General features: G+C 38.7%; 1 protein-coding gene across 1 annotated transcript; it reads left to right on the forward strand.

Moving 5' to 3' along the window:
• The first annotated feature begins 23,705 nt into the window (after positions 1–23,705).
• On the forward strand, positions 23,706–24,266 carry LOC114307572 (uncharacterized). Its single transcript, XM_028252967.2, has one exon. It carries the CDS (start codon positions 23,706–23,708, stop codon positions 24,264–24,266), a length of 561 nt encoding a protein of 186 aa, XP_028108768.2.
• The last annotated feature ends 2,809 nt before the right edge of the window (positions 24,267–27,075 follow it).

The raw sequence follows: 27,075 nt of genomic DNA on the forward strand, positions 1-27,075 counted from the left end.
ATCAAGACAAACAAACAATGCTAGACAACATATTTTACACATTCACTGGACATGCTACCTATCATTATTCAAAAATACAAGCAAGAAACAAGTAGCAGAGGCAATTATTGACCACAAACACAAAAAAGTAGCAAAGATAGTAAGTTCTGTAACAGAATCATGGGTGAATAAATATAGATGGAAAAAAAATGCTTTATTTCTTAAAACAGAAATCGATCAAAATAATCTCAGATAAAGTATTGAAATTAATCTGTCATTATACCTAAGAGACATACAATGCAAATTTAATTATACAAATAGATGACTACACACAAATTCTACATCATTTATACATTGCAGAAACTTATCAAGGAACTAACTATATCTATAGCTGAATTTGATAACAAAGTACATATGTTGTAACAAAACAGAACAACCTAAACAAGAAATGTGATTGACAGTTTAAACAAGAAATGTGATCATATGATTGAGTAGTACAGAGGTTTCAAGTTTAAAAGTTTGAAAAACATGCCAATTGATCAGTATCAATATTGCAAGTTTAAAGGAATTGACCTGTAAAGTGAGGCAAACATGGCATGCATGGTACGGGATTAAATATTACAACTTACCCAACCAAGTTAGCAGCAAGAACAACATGTAGCAGCTTTGATCGAGATGGCAGTGTCCTGTGGATTTCTAAAGAAGGAAAGGGTGTGTGGAGAAACCAACCAACTTTCATATCACTGTTGTGCTCCTTCAGGAATTTTGGAAGGAACATGAGGTGGTAGACATGGCACCAAACATCACCCTCCTAGCAATACTGGTTTACCACAACAGCAAACATTACATTTGTTTTCACATATGCAGCGAATTGAGACTGAAAACTTCTGGTAGTGGTGAGACGATCTTCTTGCCGAAGTCCAAGATAACGAAAAAAATGCCATAATATGTTGTTGCAATAGCCATTATAACATTGGTGAACAATTTCTTCATCAAGGAATACATGAATACATCTCTGTAGTAAATAAATAAATAAAAACAGGAATTTAATGATACTCACAAGAATTCTTCATGATTAAAAATAAAAATATCAACTATCAATGTCCCAAGACTAAACAAGGGTGTTAGGTTTTATTCTTGGCAACCCCGGTTGACAAAACTCCTTTCAGTTGTATTTATTTTCGCACTTTTATTTCAGTGAGGCTATGAGTGTTTAGATGCAAATCCAACCCGAATCAAGCCTTTCAGAGAAGTTTGTGATGCTAATGCTTTCAAGATTGCCACTTCGCTGATTATGACGGGGATCGAGCTGCCCGGTCAGCTCGCGGCGGTCCAGGGGGCAACGCCCCTTGGCGGGTCCGGGGCAACGCCACGGCAGGGTCGAGGGGCAGCGCCCCCGAAGCAAAATGCAAAAATGCATTCCAAGTTGCCTGTCCGCTAGAGCGGATTTTATCCCGTTTGAGCGGAGAATCCCTGGTTCCAGCAGTTTTGGTCGCCTGTAAAAGTACTGAGATGTGTGATTTCGCGCTCGAGCGGGTTCTCTAGCGCTCGAGCGGACCTCTGTTTTGTTACACGCATATTTTGCTAAAGACGCTCGAGCGGGCTGTTGGGCGCTCGAGCGGAGATCGCGGGACAGATTCTACAAATTCGCGTGTTGGGTCAGATTTTAGGATTACTACTCCAGATCTTCTTTTTGGGTTCTAGGGTTTATATCTGGGGATACTTTGTGAGTTTTCTTTGATGTTTTGATTAAGTATTCAACTCATGTCTTAAAGAGTATACATCGAAGGTTTTGTTTGTTCTACAAAAGAGAGAGTTGTTCTTCGGTGGATTCTGAAGAATTCAAGCCTGAAGCTTTGGTGGATTCCGGGGTGGCTCATCGGAAAGACAATTCCGAGGTGAAGACGGGTTGGAAGAGGCACATAGAGGTTGGTTCAATTAGGCGTGGATTCGCTAGGTAATTGAGAGTATACCTGTGTAATTCCTTTAAATCTTCTTAGTGGATTGTTTTGTGGCTGTTGCCCGTAGTTTTTTAATCACAGTTGGAGGTGTCCAATTGTGGTTTTTTCCACGTTAAAATCGTTGTGTTGATTTGTCTTGATTGTTTGATTGGGATTGTTATATATTGCTTAAAATTGTTACATAATCACAAATCAATATCTAGGGGATTTCTAGATTTTTCAAAGGGTGAAAGATTATAGCTGAAACTCTAAACCTTTTCAGCCAAAGCTTTAGTAAGTGCCCTCTATCCAGCCTCATTTGGCATATTAACACCAGCCCACCCAATCCATCTTGCCTCAAACTTCTTCCACACCTTCAAAAATAATTAACATGCATTATTAGGTTTCTCTATGTGGGTAGAAATCCAATCCTTACTCTCTTTTTTATTCATTAAATTTGAGTGAAAAATTGGTTAAAAGCTTGATCTGGTATGGACCACACCAATCCTTACTCTTTTTTTCATCAAATAAACCAAACCAAACCACTCCCTTGGTTTGATACAAGTTTGGTGAATTCAGTTTCATGGAAACATTTATTCACCAACTGGCCAATTCATAAAAGCTACGTAACGTGTTATGGGTAAGTTTCATGGGACACTAAGCCCTGGGTTTTCAATACTTACAAGTCTGAATTTAAATTGCATTAAATCAGGTAACACTGATGTACATGTAAATTTTAGCTTATCCATAGATAAGTCTTCCCATGTGTATCATTTCAAGAACTATAATGCAGAATGTTCCACTAACTGCGCATCCATCCTCATAGCCCATTGCCCAATATTTCTTGATTGAAAAAACCCAAAACATCATAGATGAGTTCAAAGAGACCCCAGTAGTAATTATCTAAAAAAATAAAATAAAAACACATCAAGGAGCTATGTGGAACATATTGTTTGCTGAGCATCCTTAATTCCCTCAGCAGCAAATGCAACTTGGTCTAGATTGAATGTCTGATTGTAAAGCATATCACGTTGTCCTTCGTACTTGCCCATAAGCATAATAGGTTGTATATATCAAGGATATATATATATATATATATATATGTATATATATATGCATGTGCATGTGTGTGCGCGCGCAAAGAATAAAGCAACTTGATGGCTTTTAAGTGTAAGACAAACCGAGAATTATAGAATTTCATTTGAAAAAATATGCAATTTCATTCAATAATTGGAACAGGGTCATATTGACTCAATTTTCAATAAACAGAGGCCCCAGTAATAATAGTATGATATCCTTGCGCAGTGTCTTAGTAATAAAAATACATACTATACATGTAAAATAGGCCTACCATTTAATTGATTTTAGCAATTTAAAATGAAACAGTTTAAAACTTTTTTATAATCAGAAGCTTATGCGAACAATCTAGCATCTATTAAACAAATTTACCAAAACATGCACCATTAGCTTGTATAAAAACAATCTGAATATCAAGAAAGATGCATATATGAATAAAATAGGAACTAGAACAGTTCATCATTGCGATGGTTCCTACAGAGTTACACTTACACATATAAAAATAAAAGAACAAAAAAAGAAATGAAAAGATAAATAAAAAAATAGAAAAATTAAAAGTTGATATTTGGTATGTGAGATTCTTACTCTCCTAAAATACATGAAAATTGGCCCAGATAAGCAGGCACCGTTCTTCTAGTCACATTTCAAAGTAAAATTGACTCACTAGTATTAGAAAAGGAGACAGACTTTTGGGATAATATTTTCATTATCTTTAAAAAAAAATTGTTAAATTGGTTTTAGAACACAAACATTATCTAAAATAATGCATTCTTAATTATTTAACAAATGCACACTGCCAATGCCATTATTTTCAAAAAATTTCAGATATATACATTAAGATGTAGATTTTCTCACCTTATGGCTAGTCTTGTACCAATCACCAATAAGTAAAGTAAAATCCACTGCAAGTGTGGGATGTGGTACAGGGATCACAGCTCTTGCATGTCATTTAGTCCTCCAAACCATCTATGTCAAAAACCATCTGTAAAAATAAAATTAATCATTAGTATTAACTAAATATTGGCATATTTAAAATTATAAAAAAAAAACATATAAAACTCGAATATAATTAATGTTTTCAAATAAATCATTAGTTTTGCATACTTGAATTTATATAAATCTGCACAAGGGCACACTGGGAAAACATGAAATGTAACAAATCAAACACAATAAACAAATAGCAGGACAAGGTTAGAAGAAAATATAATTGCTAGCAAAAGTTTTAGCAATCACTGAAGTATTTTTTTTCTTTGGTTTTTTTAAATGCTTATATGTAGTATCTTTTGTACAGAAATTTAAACGCCATCCATTTGGACGTCCAAAGCAGCAGGAAGACAATGAAAAATAAGTAGACAGAGGTACACTAGAAAACATTATTAACAGATGCAAAAAGTGTCCCAAATATTGTGGTGCAATGCACTTCAGTTACAAATTCTTAGGTTTACTTTCTTCAAAAAGTGTCCCAAATAATAGAACCAACCCAATTGTACTTGTTCAATTTAATTTTATTGTACTTCATTTCCTTCACCTTTAAACAAACATCTAAGATTTCGTATGAATAGCAAAAACCTTAGGATGCCAAGTATAAAAATAGAGGTTAGAATAAAAACAAATCCACTTTTGTGTGAATAAAAATGTTGATTGACTACTCATGTAACCTTCACTTGTGTGAATCAACTATAATTTCCATGAAATAGATATAGAGCAATAGAGATCAAAATGTTTAAAATTGACAAAAGACATCAAGCTTGAAGGATTGGATTAAGACAGATATCTCACCACTCATGTGACCTTCCCTTGTGTGAATCAACTATAATTTCCATGAATTAGATATAGAGCAATTAATAGAGATCAAAATGTTTAAAATTGACAAAAGACATCAAGCTTGAAGGATTGGATTAAGACAGATATCTCACCACTCATGTAACCTTCCCTTGTGTGAATCAACTACAATCTCCATGAATTAGATATAGAGCAATAGAGATCAAAATGTTTAAAATTGACAAAAGATATCAAGCTTTAAGGATTAGATTAAGACAGATATCTCACCACAAGAAACCCAAATGCGAGCTCAGTTTCCACTATAACCAAATGTGGATAGTTCCCAATTATATCATATGGAGACAAATAATCCCTACACAAGACATAAGCTAAGCATGTGAAAAAAAAACAGCCAAGATAGTTACTTACCACACTACATCTCCCACCAAGAGCACATAAAATGGGTAAAGCTGACAAGAAGCAGTGACGACATCCATTGAGCAACTTGAAAAATGAATAAAAATAAAAAACAGATGATGCATTCAGTAGTAACAGGTTTACCATTGCCAAAGCCTACTAGCATGCTGCCTTTCCTAGCCTTAACACCCTTATAAACATTGTACACACTGCACAAGAACAGAACACCATGTAAAGCAAGGTCAATCTGATCATCACATAGGAATAGTTAAGAAGATGAGCATGTAAATTTTTGCCAAAAAGAAAACGAAGAACTACTTACTTGAATGAGATCGTTGGAAGAACAGCAAAAGCTATCATTAGAAACAACATAGTTCTATTTTTTGGGATTTCTGAAGTCAAAAGAATAAATAGATAAACGAAAAATGAAAATAATAAAATAAAAGTAAGTCAATTTTCTAAAAATGTGCTTCGAAAATAGATAAGGGCAAAACACATTAGGGCCAAGAAAATAGACAAGGAAGAGCCTGACTGGCATTTAACAGAACTTCAAAAGATATCCCAAAATCGAAGTGGAAAAGGCTGTATTTCATCTAACTATTGCCTCCAGATACATAACTATATGAGTCGAAATCAGTCAAAAACTTCAATCGTTAAAGAAAGCAAGCACAATGTCGAAGAAATCTACAGGAAATTGAACGAAGATTACGATATATGTACATAACTATATCTACATGTATCGAAATTAGTCAAAAACTTCAATCCGAAAAGGACAGAGAATAACCTGAATGTCGATGGGAGGCGAGGCAATGGTGAGCTACGGTGGCAATGTTCGACGGTGGAAGATTGACGGACATTGTGGTCGTGTGCGATGCTGAGATAAGGGGCGGTGGTGATTGATTCTCTGTGAGAGAGAAAGAGCAAGAGAGAGAAAGAACCATGTGAAGACTAATAAATTTGGGCAAAAATTTAGGCGCCAATATGAAATATTTCCCACTAAAATTTTGAACACATTTGCCGACTAAATTTTAGTCGATGAAGATAGGTTAAAAAAAAAAAAATTACTTTTCATTCGACGACTAAACGTTTAGTCACCAAAACTTAATATATGGCGATAAAAATATTTTTTGTCGCTGAACATATGTTTTTGGCGACCAAACGTTTGGTCTAGAAAGATAAAAAATAATTTTTTATTTTCTATTCGGCGACTAAATGGTTTTAGTAGCCAAAATTCAATGTACGGCGACTAAATTTTTTTTTTGTCGCCAATTCTAGTATTTTTAGCGACTAATTTTTTTTTAGTCGCCAATAATCAATATAACCCAACTAAAAAAAATTAGTAGCTAAATATTGTACTTTTGCCGACTAAAAAAATTTTTGGTCGCCAATTCCACAACTTTTGGCGACTAAATTTTTTTAGTCACCAATTTTGGTCGCCAAAGGTGCATTTTGTTGTAGTGTCGGTTCCTAGTATCTAACTCAAATTCTCTATTTTCTCGTGCTCTCAGGCATCAATTGAGATCTCGCATCTGGCTATCCATAACAGGCACATCATGGAAAAGTGGGTACTTTCATATCCATGGTCGGTCTTTAACAAGACCTCATCTTGGCTCCAACCAAGGCAACATAGCTAGTGGATAATTTTAGCCTCTCTCTTGGCTCCAAATACAATAAGCTACTAGTCTCATCCTTGCTCGCTACCTAGCACTAAGGGCGATTGCTCGTGTGAATGAGCCAATCTTTCCTGTAAACATCAAATTTATTTATTCTGTGTGTGCTAATTCACAAACCATGTCAAAAATAGTAAACATAAATGTGTAATCAAAACAAATATGAATACTTATGGCATAAATATCCCCAAAAAAAAAAAAAGAGTTCAACTGAATACACATATATCATCACCTACGTAGTCCTAAAGCCCAAACATGAGTAAGATAAACATCTCTGGTAATGGGCTTAGTCAAGGGGTCCGTAACCATGCGACTCGTAGGGATGTGCTCCAAGATCACTTCTTTTTGCGCCACAATGTCTCTGATAAAGTTGAACCTCACATCAATGTGTTTGGTTCTCCCGTGGTACTTAGGATCCATATCGTAAGCGAGTGCAACCATGCTATCACAATGGATAGTCACAGGGTTTGAAGTGTGTGTGATAATATCCAAAAGTTGAAGGAATCTCCTTAACCAAACGGCTTCCTAAATAGTAGATGAACAAGCCACAAACTCAGCCTCCATAGTCGATAAGGCGATACAGGATTGTTTCTTACTACTCCAAGAAATAGCACCATCACTAAGCATGAAAGCATATCCTGAAGTGGACTTACGCTCATCTAAGTCTCCTCCCCAGTCAGTATCACAATAGCCAACTAGGCGTAGACTTGAACTTTGGTAGCAAAGTGTGTAATCTCCAGTCCCTTTAAGATATCGTAATATCCTCTTAACTGCTTTCCAATGAGCTGGTCCTAGGTTGGATTGGTAACGACTTACCAATCCGACTGCATAACAAATGTCAAGGCTTGTACACATCCTAGTATACATCAAGCTTCTAACAACATTCGCGTAGGGTACACAGGCCATCTTTTCATTCTCTTCTAGAGTCATAGGACCCATACCAAGGCTTTGGCTCTCACTTTTTGCAACAGGAGTGTCAATGGGTTTGCAGCTCTGTATCTGGAATCGCTCTAGGATAGTCTTAATGTAAGTCTCTTAAGACAAACCAAGAAGTCTCCTAGAGTGATCCCTAAGGATCTTAACACCAATCACATAGCTTGCTTCACCCATGTCTTTCATATCAAATGTAGAGAACAACAACCTTTTAGTGGTTACAATCATCTCCTTGTCATTTCCAGCCAATAATATGTCATCCACATATAATGACAATATCAGAAAAATGTCCTTGGACTGCTTGACATACACACAGTGATCTTCATCGATAATCGTAAACCTATTTGAAATAATGGCTCGATGAAATCTCATATTCTACTGTCTGGATGATTGCTTTAAGCCATAAATAGATCGTTGAAGCTTGCAAACTTTGTGCTCATGACCTACTGCCACAAAGCCTTCTGATTGATCCATATAGATCTCTTTATCCAATTCTCCATTGAGAAATGCAGTCTTAACGTCCATCTGATATAGCTCTAAGTCTAACTGAGCTACTATAGCCAGAATTAGGCGAATAAAGGCAAACCTCACAACTGGTGAAAAGGTTTTCTTATAGTCAACACCCTCTAATTGGGTGTAGCGTTTCGCCACTAGGCGAGCCTTATACTTTCTATGGAACCATCCGCCTTATACTTGATTTTGAGAACCCATTTGTTCCCAATAGTCTTGTGCCTTGGTGACAAATCAACCAAGTCTCAGACATGATTTTTCTTCATAGACTCTATTTCATCATCTACTGTAGTACTCCATTCTTTACTAGCAGGGGATGAGAGGGCCTCTTTGTGATTCTTAGGCTCCATCTTATCACTTGGAGCAATCATGAATGCTTCCCCTTAAATCTCAAAACGACGACGGGATATAGCTCCAGGTTTGCTTCTACGTAGTTAAGAGTCCTCAGAATCCTCATATATTGGATCTAATCCATGGGCAAGTAAATTGCTTCCATTGTCCCTAGGAGCTTGAGGGATTATTTCCTCATTCTCTACTAAGCTACTAGGTACGCCTTTAGGTAGATCCTCCATGTCATAGTGCTCTACATCTCTAGTTACCTCACCTCTACTAGGGAAATCCTCCTCTAGGAAATCCACGTCACGTGACTCAACTTTAGTCACACTTCCATCCGGATGCTCTCCAATAAACATATAGCCCTTAGAATGCTCACTATAGCGAATGAAGATACACTTCTTTCCTCTCGAGCTCAACTTCCCAAACTTATGAGAAGCGTTGTGTATGTAAGCTGCGGAACCCCAAGGCCGCAAATTACCTGCATTAGGATTTTTCCAGTCCACATCTTATATGGGGTGGAAGGAACTGATTTGGAGGGCACACGGTTAAGGATGTAGACAGCAGTCAACAAAGCATCTCCCAATACAAAATGGGAAGATTAGCTTGCATCATCATAGATCTAACCATGTCAAGCAATGTGCGATTCCTTCACTCTGCTACACCATTTTGCTGCGGAGTCCCAGGAATTGTCAATTGCCTAATAATTCCTTTTTCCTCACAGAGCACTTTAAATTGCTCAGATAGATACTCACGTCCCCGGCCAGTCCTTAGAGCCTTAATACACTTGTGTAATTGATTCTTAACCTCATTAACATACCGTCTGAAGCAATCCAATGCTTCTGACTTGTGAGAAATCAAATAGACATAGCCAAAACATGTGCAGTCATCTATAAATGTGATAAAATAAGGGGCTCCATGCCTTGCCCTCACATTCATTGGTCCACATATATCAGAATGAATAAGCTGTAATGGGACAGATGCCCTTTTGGCTTTCCTAAATGGTTTCCTTGTTGCCGTTCCAGCAAGATAGTGCTCACAAGTAGGCAAAATGACTCTAGCGAGTGGGCCTAAAAGGCTTTCTTTAGCCAATCTAGTCATCCCGTCTTGCCCTATGTGGCCTAATCTAGCATGCCATCTCATAGAATCATTATCACAAATAGATGCAATATAAGAAACAGAGCCATTGACATTTTTATTTAAACTAGAATCGTCCACATAACCATAAAAAATTGTTCCCAAATAAATGCTAACACCATTATTCTCAAAACAAAAGCTAAAACCAAGGCTCATCATGCTAATAACTGAAACTAAGTTTCGCTGAATATCCAGAGCATAAAGAACATCATGAAGATACAAGGTGCGCCCTTGTCGCATTTCCAACTTATATGTGCCAATGCCAAGAACAACCACACTAGACTCGCTCCCTATGTAAACTTTTTTGCTCCCAGCAGGTACTTGGCAATACTCAATGAACCCTACTCTATTCCTCAGGATGTGGTCTGTTGCTCCTAAGTCTACAACCCAAAAATGAGGAGAATGAGCAATTAATGCTTGACTAGAAACAAAGCATTGAATGCGAGAAATTAAATAAGGGAGTACCTTCTTCTGCTCAGGTAAATCTCGAGCAAAGTGTCTTTCTTTGTTACAGTTAAAGCATGTCAGTTCAGCCTTTACCTTCTTGCCACCTCTCTTACCGCTACGCTTGAAATTTCTAGCGCCATTGGGCTTTAGCGTTGCTGCTGCTGGATTCTTAGGAGCACATTTTGCATTTCCATGCTTGAACTGAGAAGTCCTACGTGAGCTTGACTTAACCACCATAGCAGAACCATCAAACTTAGCCGCCTCTAGGCGTTCAGCCTCTACCTCCAAATGACGCGATATGTCCTCAAATGTTTTCACACTCTCATCATGCATCATGTTCTCCTTCATCTTCTCTCAAGAATTTGGTAGAGAGTGAATCACAGCTTGTACTTGTCGCTCTTGAGTCAAATTGTGCCCATTGGTCACAAGTTCACATATCATGGCTGACATGACGCTCAAATGGTGCTTTATAGAGTGATGCGCCTTTTTCTGATAAGAGTCAAACTTCATAGTCAGCCCACGTAGCTTTGCCGAAGAAGTGACACCAAACTTTTGCTTGAGAGCTTCCCACATCTCAATTGTAGTCAGGCAATGCTCAAACTCACAAATCAAGTTGTTGTGCATGCTGCTCAACATGGTAAAGCGCACACACCGATCTTTGTTACTCTAAGTCTGATAGACTTCAGGATCACGACGATGTTGAGCGATATTGCCTTGCTCACCGTCAACCATCACTTGTTCAAGTGTGTTCAAAACTTCTTACTCATTGAGGAGGTATTAGATCTTATGGCGCCATATATCATAGTTATGGCCATCCAATTTCTCTCCCTTAGTTAAGTTTGCCACCATTGTCTTAGCTGCCATTTCTACATATAGAGTAAAGAAAGAACAAACGTGTAGGGGATATTAATGATAGCAACACGAAATTATTTTGCAGCAAAATAATCTAAATTAAATAATGATAATATTACACACGTCTCAAGATTGAAAATTTGCTATGCTCGTAATCATCTCTTGCGCATCTAGTGATAATTATCAAAACTTAATTTAATTCCATGCGCAAAAAAGACCTCCCACTACTTATGGCATGTACAAAGCATGATAATTAGTTTAATTCCATACAATAGCATCTTAATATAAATTTAGAATCAACTCATGCTTATTTCATTTAATAATGGAATTTAAATAAATAAATAAACTAATCATGCTTCTCTAATCACAATATATTACAAACTCTAGGCAAAAACAACATATTGCAAACGATATGAGCCTATCTCTTTTGTTAACGGTCAGTTTCTGCTATGCATTTTTTTTTTTTTGAGAGGTTCCTAAAGTTTGCCCCTACCCTAGCTGAATTTGAGAAGAAAGTCCTTCAGGAGGTAGTAGATAAAGAGGATATCTCTATGCTTAGAAATGACGAGTCCCACATGTTTGAGAGGGTGAAGACTTGCCAGTCGTTGATCACACGCTGGTCACATGTCATTTCCACCTTGTCCCTAAATACTTTGGTTGATGATCCTCAGCGCTTTGTGGCTCGCCCCTATGTATGGCCACTAGTGGGTGTGGCGACGACACTTATTTACCATGCTTCCTTCCGACTAGTGTCCTTTCCCTTGCCAAAGGGCATCTCTACGCACCTTGTTGATATGCAAGTAATGGTCTGTCCCAACTCGCTATAGGTATGGTATAAGGAAGGCCTTGGTAGCACCATCTGCAGACCTGATAGGGTAGCATTCCAATTTGGATTTGACTAATGTACCCCGGGGCTGGCGCCTCATTTATTGTCTTTTTCAAAAAGCTACAGGCGCTTTACTCATGGACTTGTACATGCCTTACTTCCTGTATCTGGCTCTTTAACGCTGCCGGGTTTGAGTCGGGTAAAGGGTTTCACCTCCTATTTCAGGAGATATTAGCGGAGGAACATTGATGCCTTCATCGAGTTTGTCTAGAGTACACCAACTATATGTTAGCCTCCGTTGATTTATAAGAAAGACTCATTTCTTCAGCTACCTAAGAGTCTGAAGTCTGATCATACGCATGAGAGCTTCTTTGCTTCATTTGCTTCAACTGACCTTCTAGCTCAGACATCTACTACTAGCTTAGCGATTGCTGTCCCAGAGCCAGTCCCTCTGAATAAGGCTTTTGGTCCTCAGATGACCCACCTCAAGAGGATGGCCCATAAGCGGGCTTCTGATGCCAACCCTTCTACTTCTCGCCTTTCTAAAAGGCTTCATCAGGTACTAGATAGACATCTTAGTTCTTCCGTTGATTCATAGTTATTTTCCCTCTCGCAACTATATCTTCTTAGATGAACACTCTTTGTTTTCCCTATTGTACAGGACTCTACTCCGTCTTTTGATCCTACAGTTACTGATGTTCTCGGTATTGTGGATATTGGCCACATTGCCTCTACCAGGCCGGACTCAGACCTGGATGACACTCTTCCTTTGTCTGCAAGGCTTGTGAAGATTCGAATCCCTCTAATAGCAACTATAGATGATGATGAGGCTAAGTTTTTTGATCATTTTTGTGACCTTGTCCCGTGTGTGCGTTGTCACCGACCTATTGTGGCTGAGGATGCCTCCCAATCTATCAGATATTCCCCTCATTGCTTAGTTACAAAGAAGGAGCGCCATTTTGACAATGAGGTTGTCAGAGATCACTGCTTTGATGTCGAGATTATTGAGAAACATGGCTCTAGTGTTGAGATGTTAAGAAGCATGGCTTCGGTGCTAAGATTGTTGAAAAGCATGACTCCGGTGTTGAAATTGTTGAAGGGACTAATGCCGAGAAACATTCTTTTGGAGGCAGTGCAGAGGTGAGGTGTGCTTCTGGTGGTGCCGAGGGACACACTTCTAAAGGCGATGTAGAAATGAAGTGCGCCATTGGGAGTAGTATGGAGGTGGATGTGCTAGAAGTTTCTAAGACTCACTCTGGCACTTCTGGTGATTCTCATCCTCCGACTTTCTTTCCTCCCTCAAGGATGAATGCTATTATTCTGGCTTTATTAGATGTTGAGATCTATCAGGTGCCCTCCGTACAACCAAGTGACTTTGTTGATGCTAGGAGCTCTCTGGTTGCCCGGCTTTGCGTAATGATTCTCCTTTAGGTAATCTTGCTTCCTGAAGTTTGTCATGTACTTATGTTTGTGAAAGCTTCTTGCTCAAATGGCTTTACTGCTCCCTGCCCCTAATAGAACTTCCTTCTCTTTTTTTCAGTGTTAGTCGCTACCGAGGTCTTGCCTTCACCTGTCTCGTACTGTGCTTTGACTCTCTTTGTGACTTCTCATGGCTCTCTTTCTCGAGAGGATGCCTCTATTTTTGAGACCATTGCTAGGGGCTCTTCATCGCAAGTGCCTTCAAATGTTTTGGATTTAAATCTAGTGACTTTCATTCTCAAGCTCGAGACTTCTCCTAGAAGTTACCCCTCCGGGTGGTTCATCTAACCTCATATAAATTGGAGAGGTTCCTGAAACTAATACCTCCCCAGCCCCAACTCCCTCCCTGGCTTCTAGAAAAGTACCATTTCTCCACTATTGGGTAGCTCCTGAGTTTACCTCGGTTCTACAGCTTGTGCATTCGAGTTACCCCGAGACCTTTGCTTCATTTGCTTGCTAATGTCCGCTCATTCAGATTGTTCTTCTCAAGTCTTTTATAACTATCCTGCATAGCTTGGATAGGAAACGGTTGTGTGACCTTAACAAGAAAGTAGTCGATACAGTATATAATGGGATCTCTAACTTGAAGCGTCACCAAGTGGAGTAGTCGGAAGCACTTGGATATAGCCTCGAACACTAGTTGCCGGGTAGAAGTTTTGTCTGTGCTTTCCTCTTATCGGACCTTTATAGATGAGACAAAGGCAACTCTTCGTGAACTTGAGTCGGGCTATGCTCAGGCCTTGGAAGTTTTAGACGCACACTCTGCTGCTTGTTCTCAGAATGTAGATGTGATGGGCAGTTTCTTTGAGGGTGTTTTCAGAAGAGATAGAGGTTTTTTTTTTTTTTTTTTTTTTGTGATACTTTCTTGCCCCTTTCGATAAAAATGTTTTTATCTAGGACAATGAAATGAAAGGAAAAAGGCTTTTTATTATTATTGTTGGAGATTTTCTCATTGTTTTCTCATTTTGTTTGATAAAACATTTATCTCGAATGATACGATGAAAAGAATCATCACATGCACATGTTCATAAAGGCTGAAATATTCTCATTACTTCTTCAACTTTCTCGACAAAAGTATAAAATATTTATCACAAGTGATGGAATAGGCATATACATCATAAAGGAAATCAGTTTTTTCATAACATAAGGGAAATACATCTTTTAGATAATGCAAGAAAATGAAAACGAGATTTAACATAGATAACTCTATTTATGGGTAGTAACGCTTGATGAACTTTGCATTGAGCGGGCCTATTTGGAAGCCATCTTCAACCCTTATAAGCCTTTAGTACCTAGTTGAGCTTGCTTGGACCACTCTGTAGGGCCTTTTCCATTTCGGAGAAAACTTGGGTGGGGGTTGTCCTCATATGATTGGGTCTACGAGCTTCCATACTAGATCACCATCTTCGAACTTTCTTGGCACCACAGTTTGATTATAGGCTCAAGCGATGGACTCATGATATCTTTCCATAACTTTCGCAGCCCTGTCTTGTTTTTCCTCTAATGCCTCCAGTCTAGTGGTTCGAGGCTCAAGTACCATTCCGAAATGAGAGCCATCCAGGCAGATGGTGTCTCCAACTCTATAGGTAACACTACCTCAGACCCATACACAAGGAAGAAAGGAGTTACTTGAGTTGGCTTTCACTTTGTGGTGCGATATGTCCATAGGGCTACTATCAATTATTTAGACTAAGTTCTACCGAATTCATCCATTATCTTACTCAAAATCCTTATCAAGATCTTATTTGTGGCCTCCTCCTGTCCATTCCCTTTTGGGTAATAGGGCGTGGATTTGTGATGCTTCACTTGGTAAGTCTCTAGGAGGCTTTTCATATGTTTGTTTATGAAGGGTGTGCCATTGTTCAAAAGGATGGTGTTCGGTACTCCGAACTTGCAGATGATATTTTCCTTGATAAAGTTTGTGACTGTGGGCCCAGTAGCATTCTTTAAAGGGATTGCCTCGACCTATTTTGTGATCAACTCTATAGCTACAAGAATCCATTTATACCCTTTGCATGGTGAGGAGATATGCCCTATATGGTCAAAAGTCCAGTTATGAAATGGCCACGCCGTTCGGATGTTGTGTAGATCTACAACCGGTGCATGGATCGGTTTTCGCACTTCTGACAAGTCTGGCACCTCTTCACGTAATGGGAGGCATCTGACTCTGTGGTCGACCAATAATACCCGAGGTATATCAGTTGCTCGGAGCGCCTCCTTGATGTTCAATTTCGTGGGCTCTTTCGAGGACTAGATCCGACTCCTCCATGGAAAGACACCTCAGGGGAGTGCTCTCAATGTTTCTTCTGTAAAGCTTGTTCTGATCAAGAAAGTAGCGCCTTGCTCTACTCTTGAGGTGTGCGATGTCACTCGGGTTCTCAAGTAATGTCCCATTCTTTAAGATAGTCAATGTAGACTTGTCTCCAGTCGGGGTATCAATTTCAAAACAACTTTCACCCTCCTAAATGTATGACTGACATTTGAGGCATTCTTTATGTAGTTGGTTCGAGGCCTTCTCCATCTCAGGCCAATAGTGGCCTTGTCTTTGGATCCTTCTGTATAGACTAATATCCTTGTCCCCGTAGGACTTTTCATGAATCTGTTGTAGTCAGAACCTTGTTTCTTGTTGGTCAACACACCGGGCTAGGAATCTGGTATTTCCTCGGAAGTAAAGTTCACCTTGAATAATTATGAATTGAGCAAGCTTGGCTAGAGTCAATTTCTGACTTTGCTTTTGAGTTGTTTGAGGACTTCTCCTCTCCAGTCCTTCGAAATGTCATTGTTTTCGGATATTATTAAAGGCTCCATTCTCTTCTTGATAACAATTGTCACCTCCTTCTCTAGAATGTCAACTCTTGCCCCTATTGTTGCGAGGGCATCTGAAAACTTGTTATCGGAATGAGGCATATGCTCTATTTCGACCTTCTGAAATTTGAGGAAGCCTTTGGACCATCGTTAAGTATGTGGCCAAGGCAAGCTCTTTTAAGACGAACTGTCCTGAAACTTGTTTCACTATCAGCTTCGAGTACCCCCGAATCCGAATCTTCTTGATACTGTGCTTCTTAGCTGCTATCAAGCCTAAAATAAGAGCCTCATACTCTGCTTCATTGTTCGAACAATGGAAATCTAGTTTATAAGACAAGTATAACTTTTCTCTATTTTCGCTTATAAGGACTATCCCAATTCCACCTGTTCCTCTGGCTGCTGCTCCATCAAAGCTTAACATCCAAAATATTTCCTTGGAAACCATAGTTGCATGCATTTCTCCTATTAATTCTTCATTCACTGGTTCATAGTCGCCACTTGGTATTTGGGCAAGGAGATTGGCTAAGGCCTAGCTTTTGATTGCCTTGGGAGCTACACATGTGATTTCAAATCACTTAGTGCTAGCCACAATCTTGCCACCTTCTTGGTTAAAGCAGGCTTGCTGAGGAGGTATCGAAATGGATCACTTCTGGTGTCAACCAGAATCTGATGTGCTAAGAAGTAATACCTGAGCTTTTGGGTGATGAATACCATAGCTAAACAATGTCTCTCCACTGGAGTATATCAGACTTCTGTTCCTCGAATCTTCCAACTGATGTAATACATCGGGCATTCTACTCCATCTACATCTTGGACAAATAATGCCTCTATGGACTTGGGGGTTGAAGTTAGGTGCAACATTAGAGGCACCTCGGGCTATGTGGCTATCATGGTCTGCGATGAGGTCAAGGTCACCTTGATTCTCTCGAAGGCATTTTGGTGCTCTTGGTTCCACTCAAACTTGGCGTCTCCTTTTAACAAAGAGCTGGAGGGGGTAGAGATCTCTACAAGTGCCGGAACAAACCTTTGAATATAAGACACCTTCCCGAGGAACTTCTTTGGCTTCTTCTGAGAACACGGGGAGGCATTGCTCTGATAGGTTTAACCTTGTCTTTATCTGCCTCGATACCATGTCTATGTACAAGAAACTTTCAGCCGTCACTCCGAAATCACATTTGAGAGGATTCATCATCGTTTTGAATTTTTGGCACCTCTTGAATACTTTCTCAAGGTCTTGGAGATGGTCCTCTTCTTTTTTAGACTTTACCACCAGATCATCAACATAATCTTCCACCTCATGATGGATCATGTCATGAAAGATTGCAGTCATAGCCCTTTGGTAGGTTGCTTTGGCATTCTTGAGTCCAAAAGGCATGACTGTATAGAAGAAGTTTCCGAGAGGTGCTCTAAAAGTAGTTCTTTTTGCGTCTTCCTCGGCCATCATAATCTAATTGTATCCACTGAATCCATCCATGAACGAGAACATATGGTGTCCTGAGGTAGAGTCCACGAGAATGTTGATGTGAGGTGGAGGAAATTCATCCTCTAGGCAAGATTTGTTTAGATCTTGAAAGTTTACACATACTCTGATTTGACAATTTTTCTTCTTTATTGGCACTATGTTCGCCAACCATGTAGGGTACTATATTGGCCGGATAAAACCTACTTGTTGAAGTTTTTCTTTCTCTTCGATTTTCTCTTTGAGATCTGGATGATATTTTCGAGCAACTTGCTTGATCGGTTTGGAGTTTGGGAACACATCGAGATAATGGGAGACTAGGTCAGGATCTAGTCCGGGCATTTCCTTATATGACCAAGCAAACACATCGGAGTACTGGCCTATCAACTTTAACAACTACTCCCAATTATCTGGGCTAAAGCTCGAACTTATAAATATTGGCCTTGGGGCATGTTGCCCATCGCTCAAATCTATTTCAACAAGTTGTTCGGGCTAAGGTTTGGGCCCATCTTGCATGCATGCATTCTGGAGCCACTTTAGGATTTATTACTACGTCATCATCATGAGACTCTTCTTTTGACTCGGAGTCGATTGCTAAAGAAATCGACTCCTCGCACCTTTATAAATAGTACACCATCTTGCCTCCTTCTCAAACTTTCATCACCTTACGAGGAATTGGTAGACTTTCTAGTCGAGACGTTGTCTGCTTAATTGATTCTACCTTTGGCTCCTTGTCATCTTTGATATCCTCCCAACAAGGAATTTTGACCCCCTAAGGCTTAGAGGTGGTGGGATTTTCTTCGACAGAGAATTCGGTAAAGCAAATGGCATCAGAATAATGAGCTTCATGAGTCTTAAAAGGCCTTTTTGTAGCTTGAATTGTCACCGTCTTCTTTCCCTATTTAGCCTTAACACATCGATAATAACTTGGAGGTATAGCCTCATATCTATTCATCCAAGTCCTCCCTAGAATGATGTGATAGTTTGCATAGGAATCGATAATATAAAACTTGGTGGATGAGCGAATATCTCTAACGGCTAAATCAACTGTTACTTATCCCATAGTAACCCTTCTTTCTCTACCAAAGCCAGTGATGACTATCGATTGCTTCACAATGCGCTCTTCAGAGATTCTGGCCTTCTCTAGAGTAGTGTGGGTCATAATGTTGATAGAGGCTCCACTGTCTAGAAAGGCCCTTTTGAACTCAACACCGTTAATATAAGCAGGAACATAAAGCGGGCGGTTGTGAGAAAAATGGATACTTCTAGTCAGTATCGAAAAAAGTAATGGCACTAGATTGCTCTTTTGCCTTCCTTGGGTGGATCCCTTAGTTGACATGCATTCTTCATGGTATGCTTCGGCTATATTAATGATAGCCTTAGTGATTTCTGTTCTTGCCTCCCTGGAAGTCCAAGTCGGTTGAAGAATTGTTTGAACTTTACACAATCTTACAGGGTTTTGGCGTAATGATCCGGATCTTTCTCCACTATTGGAGGCTCATAGTTAACCATCCCCTCGGTCTCTTCAAAATAGGATGCCATACAAACATGGTATCCTCTTCTCCCATAGTATTCTTCTCCTTCTTCTAGATCGAAGGGACCTTCGACATGAGCCATAAAGGCTCTACCGTCTGGATCAAGAGCACATCCATAATAAACTTGTTCACCATTGGACTCGAAGGTGTCGTCAGGATAACAATCGTCATCATCGAGATTAGCAATAGCCTTAATCATTGGGTCTTCATATGCTATCATAGCAATATTCTTGCCATTGTCTCGATGCTAAGGATATGGTTGTTCTCGGATGTCTTGAGTTCCTTGCTTTTGGAACCTCAATTCGTCAGACTCGACTTTATCTCTGAAAATTTTCCTGAGAGTCCAACACTTCTGTATCGGATGTTTCAATGTGCAATGATAAATGCAAAACACAAGGCTCTCGCGGTCCTTTGTTGATAGGACTTCCTCGATATAAGGCAATTTTAGCTCTCTATCGGCCACCCATTCCTTAACTGGAGCTTTTACCTCTTTGATTCCATATGGATAAAAAACATTGCCCTTTTCACCACTATATTGTTTCCTCTTCTGGCCTCTATGACCCCTCCTTGTGACTTCTGGGTATCGGGGCCAGAGGCAGCAGCAACAATAGGTCCACGAGACGATTTGAAGCTAGTTTTGTAACTGGCCTTAAATTCGGACTCTTATGCCTAAGGAGTGCTAATGTTTCGAGTTGCTTCTATTAGTACTGAGAATGTGAGTAGCATGTGACTAACTAGAAACAATTTGCACCTATTTAATGCCCCTTCTAGGTGGATTTGAACCAGATAACTCTCCTCTACAGCTTCATGGTAATCCACAGCCTTGTCCTGAAACATTTTGACGTAGTCAAGGATGTCTTCACTTTCTCGTTGCTTTTCCTTACACAATGTAAGTGTGGTCACCTTTTCAGCCACTTGAAAGAACTTGGCGTGGAATTTGTTGGCCATCTCTTCCTAACTTCAGATAGAGTTTGGGACCAAGTTAACATACCAACTATATGCTCAGTTAGTGAGGGACTTAGAGAATTCTCTCAGTCGAAGGATGTGGTTTGAGCCATGAATACCCAGAATCTCAATTAACCGCAAAATATGTTCTCAAGCATTTCCTTGTTTGCCATCAAATTTGATGAACTTCAGCACCGTGTATCCCTCGAGGTATGGATAACTCAGCATCTCAATAGGGTATGGTGCCTTGACATCTGGGTCAGGCAAAGAGGGTAAAGTCCTCTTGCCCTGTTCGAGATTGAACATGGCTTGCACATTAGCAAGAGTGAGAAATTGTTGAGGGAGAGAATTTGATGGTGGAACTCCCGAGACTTGGTTTATAGAACCAGCGACTAAGCTAGGAGCGACTTAGCCATTCTGGTGTTGAGAATTCACCATCGGTGAAGACACGTGACAATATTGGCCCTTGGCACCTATGGACAAACCATTTGACAATGGAACATTGAATTGGGTTCCATAAAGTCCATTGCACATCACGGCTATACTAGGTTGGGCTTGCAAATTCGTTGTTGGCGCCAAAGGAGACCCGTTCGGTACGTGGGTAGCATGTATTGCTGGTGGAATGAGATTGGGTACGGACAGAGCTCTATTTTGTGCAAGCATGCCCCCTGAATTTGTTTGGACACCAACACCTGCCAGAGCGCCATTCATTATGTCGGAACCTACCCTAATCACCACTGGATCATGGCTTGACGCACCATGGAGCCCGGGCATGGGCAAGTTGCTGTCGCCTACTATGGTTTGAGCATGTGTTGCTACCGTTGTTGTGTTTCCATGAGCCACGGGCTAGTCGTGGCCTACTTCTCCTTGGGCTTGATTTTGCACTCTAGGAGGAATAATGCCACCTCTAGTTTGATTTCCATTTGGCGCCGATGCAAAACTAGAACTCAACACTAATATAGTGTGACTGAGATTCTAAAGAGTGGTAAGAATCTCTTGTTGGTGAAGTCCTTGAATGGCTTCAAGCAAGAGTGGTTGATCTTGAGCCAAGGTCCTATCATCACTACCATTAGAGGATCCTTGTTGGTGAACTTCATCTTCTCCTGCCATCCTTTCCGGAGTTATGTGGGTTCCGGATCTTGTAGAGACCATTAACCAATTTGCGTCCCTAGTGGAGTGGCCAAAATGTATGAGAGGGTTCAAGAATGTTGTTGGAATTTTGAATTCTCTAGAAATGATGAGAGGCATAGATTCTTTAACAGTCACAACTAGGAACACAATAACAAAGAGATGATGGAGATAAGAGATTGGGTAAAGAAGAAGGCAAAGTAGTTAGAGAGAGAATAATGGCAAGGCTCTCCCATAGATCTCCCACTTTCACTCTCAAGGTAGATAATGGAGAAAGGAAATTAGTTCTTTCCTAAGATTTGTCTCTCCAAAATCCATCCCTTTTAAAGTTATGGGTGGGTGCTATTTATAGGCACTTCATGATATGGGATGGAGCCCATGTGCAAGGTACATGGGGAATATTCCCTCTAACTACCTTGTTCGAGGAGGTGACCTCTCTGTGGATGAGGAAAACCTCGAAGAGGAGATCAACCTCTTGGCGAACCCTTCTTCTTAGCCACACCTAACCAATGATCCCCGATCATCCCAAAGGGCCATGGTAGTCCTAGAGGACCTCCGCCGCTAATATTCCTGATTCTCATGGACCCTCCCCGGTCATGCCACCTCGACCCAAGTATAGGCTAAATCAATCAATGAGTGAATTCATCTTCATCCCACCGTCTTCGGGATTCGGGCCCTTTGTTCGGGCTCTAACCTCATTCATGATTCTAGTAGGTTGATTCCGGAATGCTCCAAGTCCACAAATGTTCTGAGACTAACCAATGGAGCGGCTTCTAGATTGCAATCGAATTCGTTCAAAGCCCGAGTGCTTTAGATCTCTAGGTTTGCTCAATACTCTTTCGAGTTCGGGCCGAAGTAAGTCTCCAAGTTCGTGGATCCAGGCCTTTTCAAGGCTTGGAGCGATCTGGCCCACTTGATGGCAATAAATCTAAGTCCACTAATCTTGGACTTTCTGATTGGGCCTAATTAATTTTAATGGGCCCAACTTGACTCCTCTTACAAGTACAAATTGTTTTAATTGTAGAAAATTCTAAAACATAATTTCCTTTATTTCTTTGTATAAACAAAACTCTGATAACAAGAATCTACTGCATATAATTATAGATATATGAAGTAAGGAGCAGCTCCAATACATGGCCATGGGTGTCACTGGATCCCCCGAATGATTTTTTTTTATTTTTTATTATATAAGTATTAGATTTTAGGAAAAAAATCAGCAATGAACCCACTAAAATACAACTTTGAACACATAGTTTTCAGTCCCAAAACTTTAAACCCATCAATTAAAAAAGCTTACTTTTTGACTTTTGCCTACTTTTTGTTTAAAATATTTTATTTGTAAAGTGATAGTTTGTATCTTGCTTTGGACACTAGACTATTCTTGCCCTCTCTTTTTAAGCTTTAGGTGAGAGATGACTTAGATAGAGACACTCCAAGCTCTCTCTCATTCATCACTCTCCATCTATAGCTCTCTCTTTTCATCATTAATCTTCTCCAATGACATAAACTACTCGGTTATTAGGTAAATCTTATATAATCATTTTTCTATTTTATAGTGTTTTGGATAGAACAAATATAAATCAACAATTTTTGGGGTAAAAATTAGGGCTTTTTTTTTTGTTCAATAATTGCCTTGTTTGTAAATGTATTACATATATTTTGTTTCTATATGTTTTGTTAAAACATCAATACTATTTAATTTCCCCCTTTATATATGGGGCTAAAAATTGGGGATTTTTTTTTTCTTTAGTTTTGTTTTTTTGGCTCACTAATTGTTTGTAATTTGTAAATGTATTATTATGGATATGATGCTTCAATGCTTGTGTATGTTATGTTAGCGATGTTACATTGCACTGTAATTGATTTATGTGTGGTTAATTTGGTGTGGTTTTATGTACAATGTTTTTCTTTATTATTTTCTTTTTTTTCCAATTTGTTCTATCGCTATAGACAAATTTCTTAAAAGAAAATCAACAGTAGTAGAAGATTCATCTCCTACATAAGAAACTTCTTCTAAGCAAAGTCATGTAGATGTGAACAATCTTCCATCTGACCCAGGGCTACGATAAAAAATTTCATCTTATCTTCCTATCAATCAGGATGAAATTAGAAGAGCATATTTACAAAAGGGTCTTTGTGATACAAGGTTTGAATCAAGAAACTAATCTTAAAAGGGCTGGTGATACACGTTGGGGATCACATTATGGAACAATTATAAACTTGATTTTGATGTTCCCATCTGTTATTGATGTCCTTGAGATTGTTCAAGAGGATGGTTTACACGCCGAGCAAATAGTTAAAGCTCATCCTCTTATAGATTCAATGCAATCTTTTGAATTTGTCTTCAATTTACACTTGATAAAAAATATATTGGGGATCAGACATGAGTTGTCATTCGCGCCACAAAGAAAATACCAAGATATTATAAATGCAATGACATTAGTTAAAGTGTCTAAGCAATGATTGCAAATGATGAGAGATGATGAATGGGAATCCCTATTAGAAGAAGTGTATTTATTTTACAGCGAACATGATATTCCTATCCCCCACATTGATGATAGATTTGCAGCTCGTAGGAGGTCACACTGCAAAGCTCCTAAAATCACAAATTTATACCATTACCATGTTGATATCTTCTACACTATTATGCAACTTCAAGAGCTTAACAACCGGTTTACAGAGGCAAGTACAGAGTTGCTTCTATGCATGGCTTGCTTGAACCCCAATAATTCATTTTGTGCTTTTGATAAGCAAAGGTTAATCCATCTTGCTGAATTCTATCCATATGATTTTTGTACAATAGATTTCATGGCACTTGATAATCAACTTCAACACTTCATTGTTGATGTGCACTCTAGCAATGGATTTTCTGAACTCAAAGGAATTGGTGACCTTATTAGAAAGTTGGTAGAGACAAAGAAAGACATTGTATGTCCATCAATCTATTTTCTTGTGAAATTGGCATTGATTTTACCAGTTGCGACTGCAATAGTGGAAAAAGCATTTTCAACAATAAAATTCATGAAGAATTGATTACGTAACCGATTGGAAGATCAATGGTTGAATGATTGTTTGGTTACATATATTGAGAAAGATGTATTTGATAGTGTTGATAATGAGCTTATTATGCACCGATTTCAAAATATGAAATCTCATCGTGATCAATTGTAGAAGCTCATGTATTAACATGCCTTTCTGTTTAAACAATAGTATGAATATATTGAAATATTTTTGTTTATAATTTCAGAATTTAAATTAATTTGTTGATTTTTTTCTCCATAGGTGATATAATGATTAATGTGAATTTTCTATAAGATATATGACATTTAAGTTTTTGATTGACACCATTGACAAAAATTCCTAGAGTTGCCACTATATAAAGTTGTATCTATCTCTTTACTGGCTCTAGATTTAATAAATAACAAGACATGAAGGATACATGGCATGCATTATAGTATTCAAATTTGTAATTACTAAGCAAAGTACAATATACTTGAAACATGTTGTTCTAAATTGAACAAATCTGATTTTGTTTAAATGAAATTTTTGTTTCAAACCAAATTTTTAGACAAGCAAGAATCTCTATAAACATACAGAGTGTACAAAAATAAAATCAATTTTGTTTCTATTGTCAAAACCATAAACCAATTTTGTTTCTACGAATTTATCTTAAGAAATATATGATAACGTAATGAGAAACAAAACAATAGGAAATATAATATGACTTAAACATAAATTTGGTTAAAAGCATCATCGTTTATAGATTTTGTGAGACCCATAAAATCCTCTCGTGTGGATTGTTAATGAGATCCAACGAAGAGATGAGTTTTTCCCTATAAATCTGCGAAAATAAACATGGTCGGTGCCACCTAATCGGGGACACTCCGATGATAAACTTAGACTCTTGAATCAAAGAGAGAAGATGAAGAACTGAAGAGTATGTGTGTGTCATGTTGTGGAGACATGAGACATACCTATATTCCATGGGGTGCTTCCCTTTTATAGATGGGGGTGTGATATTTTTTTGATGGCCTTCCTTGTTTGGGTTGGGCCCATTATTAGGACTTGCTTGGGTTACCCCAAATAAGCTAGTATTTTTTAGGCCGCCATAATTGCGTCAAAACTTTCATTGTCTTCGATAGAAGGAATAAGAGTTTTTATTGCCGAGTTATACTGTTCAAATAGATGTTAGGCCTCTTGATAAAGAATACATTTCATAAATAAATAAATGAATGATTGTATAGATGCATGTATGTATAAATGTATGTATAAATATATGTATGTCTTGGAAATTAGGGTTGTGCTCCGAATTCGGAGGCTTTTGTTGATGGCTCTTCGTGCTGAGCACGAAGATTGCTCCGTATTTAGAGTCTTTTGTTGATGGTGCTCCGTGTTGAGAACGATGATTGCTCCGTATTCGGAGGCCTTTGTTGATAGCGTTTCATGCCGAGCATGAAGATTGCTCCATATTTGAAGTCTTTTGTTGATTGTAATTGGCGATCAATTTCAAACATTGCCAGGATTTTCAATAGTATATATCGTGTCATTGACTATCTGTACCAAATGTGTAGACCTGTTAATCACAAAAAAGTATTAAACTAAAAAGCTTACTCCAATGGTAGAGCATTAAAAAATAGCATTATTGCTCTGTTGTAAAGAATTACCGAGTGGAGCAGATTGAAGTAGATTGTTAAGTTGGTTTCTTTCCCTTGAGCTAGTATGAGTTGTGGTTGTATCGAGTCAGAGTAAAGTGGTCATGCATTGTATAAAACATATATTTGTCCCATTGCTTTCGAATGAAATTTGTTATTTAGAAGGATTTCAAAATGGATTTTGGCCAAAAGTGCTGAAGAGTAAGTCGAGAACAAATTGTTAAAGCAGATTCCTTGCCTCATGGGTTTCGAATGAAATTTGTTATTCAGAAGGAATTCGTAATGGATTCTTGTTAAAATTGCTGAGGATCGGTCTACCATGTTTTTGGGCAAGTTCGGCTTTAGTGATGAATGATTCTGGCTGTTACATAGTTGAGAAGTTGCCAAATATTGTCTGGTTGTAGAATTCAACATTGATCAAACTCTATGCTTGGCGGCAAAAATTTTATCTGAACTGCGATGGATATGTGGCACTTCATATAAAATCTAAAAATTTTTGGTATGGAATTTGGAAAATCAGACCATACAGATGTGTTCATAAGGCTCCAAATAGTTGGAAACTATTAGATCATTGTAATTGGACTCCCGATGGTGTAATTTTAGCCAAAATAGATCTGATGGCTCAGATCGGGTGAGAATTTTGCTCTATGAAACACTGGATAATTTTTCTTATATATGTTAAGTTTGACAACTCGGCTCGACTTGATGGCTTGCGGCTTGGCTCAGTAGTGGCTCGGCTCGGTCTGGTGGCTTTAGCAAAAAAAAAAAAAAAAAGCATAACTAAAGTTGTTGTCAGCGAGACTTGAACCCTCGCCCTTGTGATTGGTATAGATATAGTTAATTTTTGGCTCCTGGTTAATGGGTATGGACTTTTCAAGTTGACAGAAACCCTCTAGTATATTCAGATGTTGATTTCTGTACCTCCGAATTCTTGACAAGTTTGAAGCCAAGATGCTAGTTCTATGTTGAGACAGTAGTGTCGAGCAATGTTGTTGTATTTTCGAGAATTAAATCATGAGATTTTTGCCGAAGAGGTGGATGAATTAATAATTGTATTTTTTGTTCTGAGAATGTCCAAGGCTGTGGAGCATGTTGCCGAGACGTGACTCAAAAAAAGAGGACTAAATTTGTCATCGACATCGTGGTTGTAGCCAACATGATCAAAGATATATACTGGCATCGTTCATGTC

Source organism: Camellia sinensis, chromosome 14, assembly GCF_055761805.1.
Source record: "Camellia sinensis isolate YWXY chromosome 14, ASM5576180v1, whole genome shotgun sequence".
In the NCBI taxonomy this organism is placed as follows: Eukaryota; Viridiplantae; Streptophyta; class Magnoliopsida; order Ericales; family Theaceae; genus Camellia; species Camellia sinensis.

Bases quoted from the DNA above. Each gene is read 5' to 3' on its own strand.
- LOC114307572 (XM_028252967.2), top strand. From the start codon at position 23,706: ATGAGAGATGATGAATGGGAATCCCTATTAGAAGAAGTGTATTTATTT.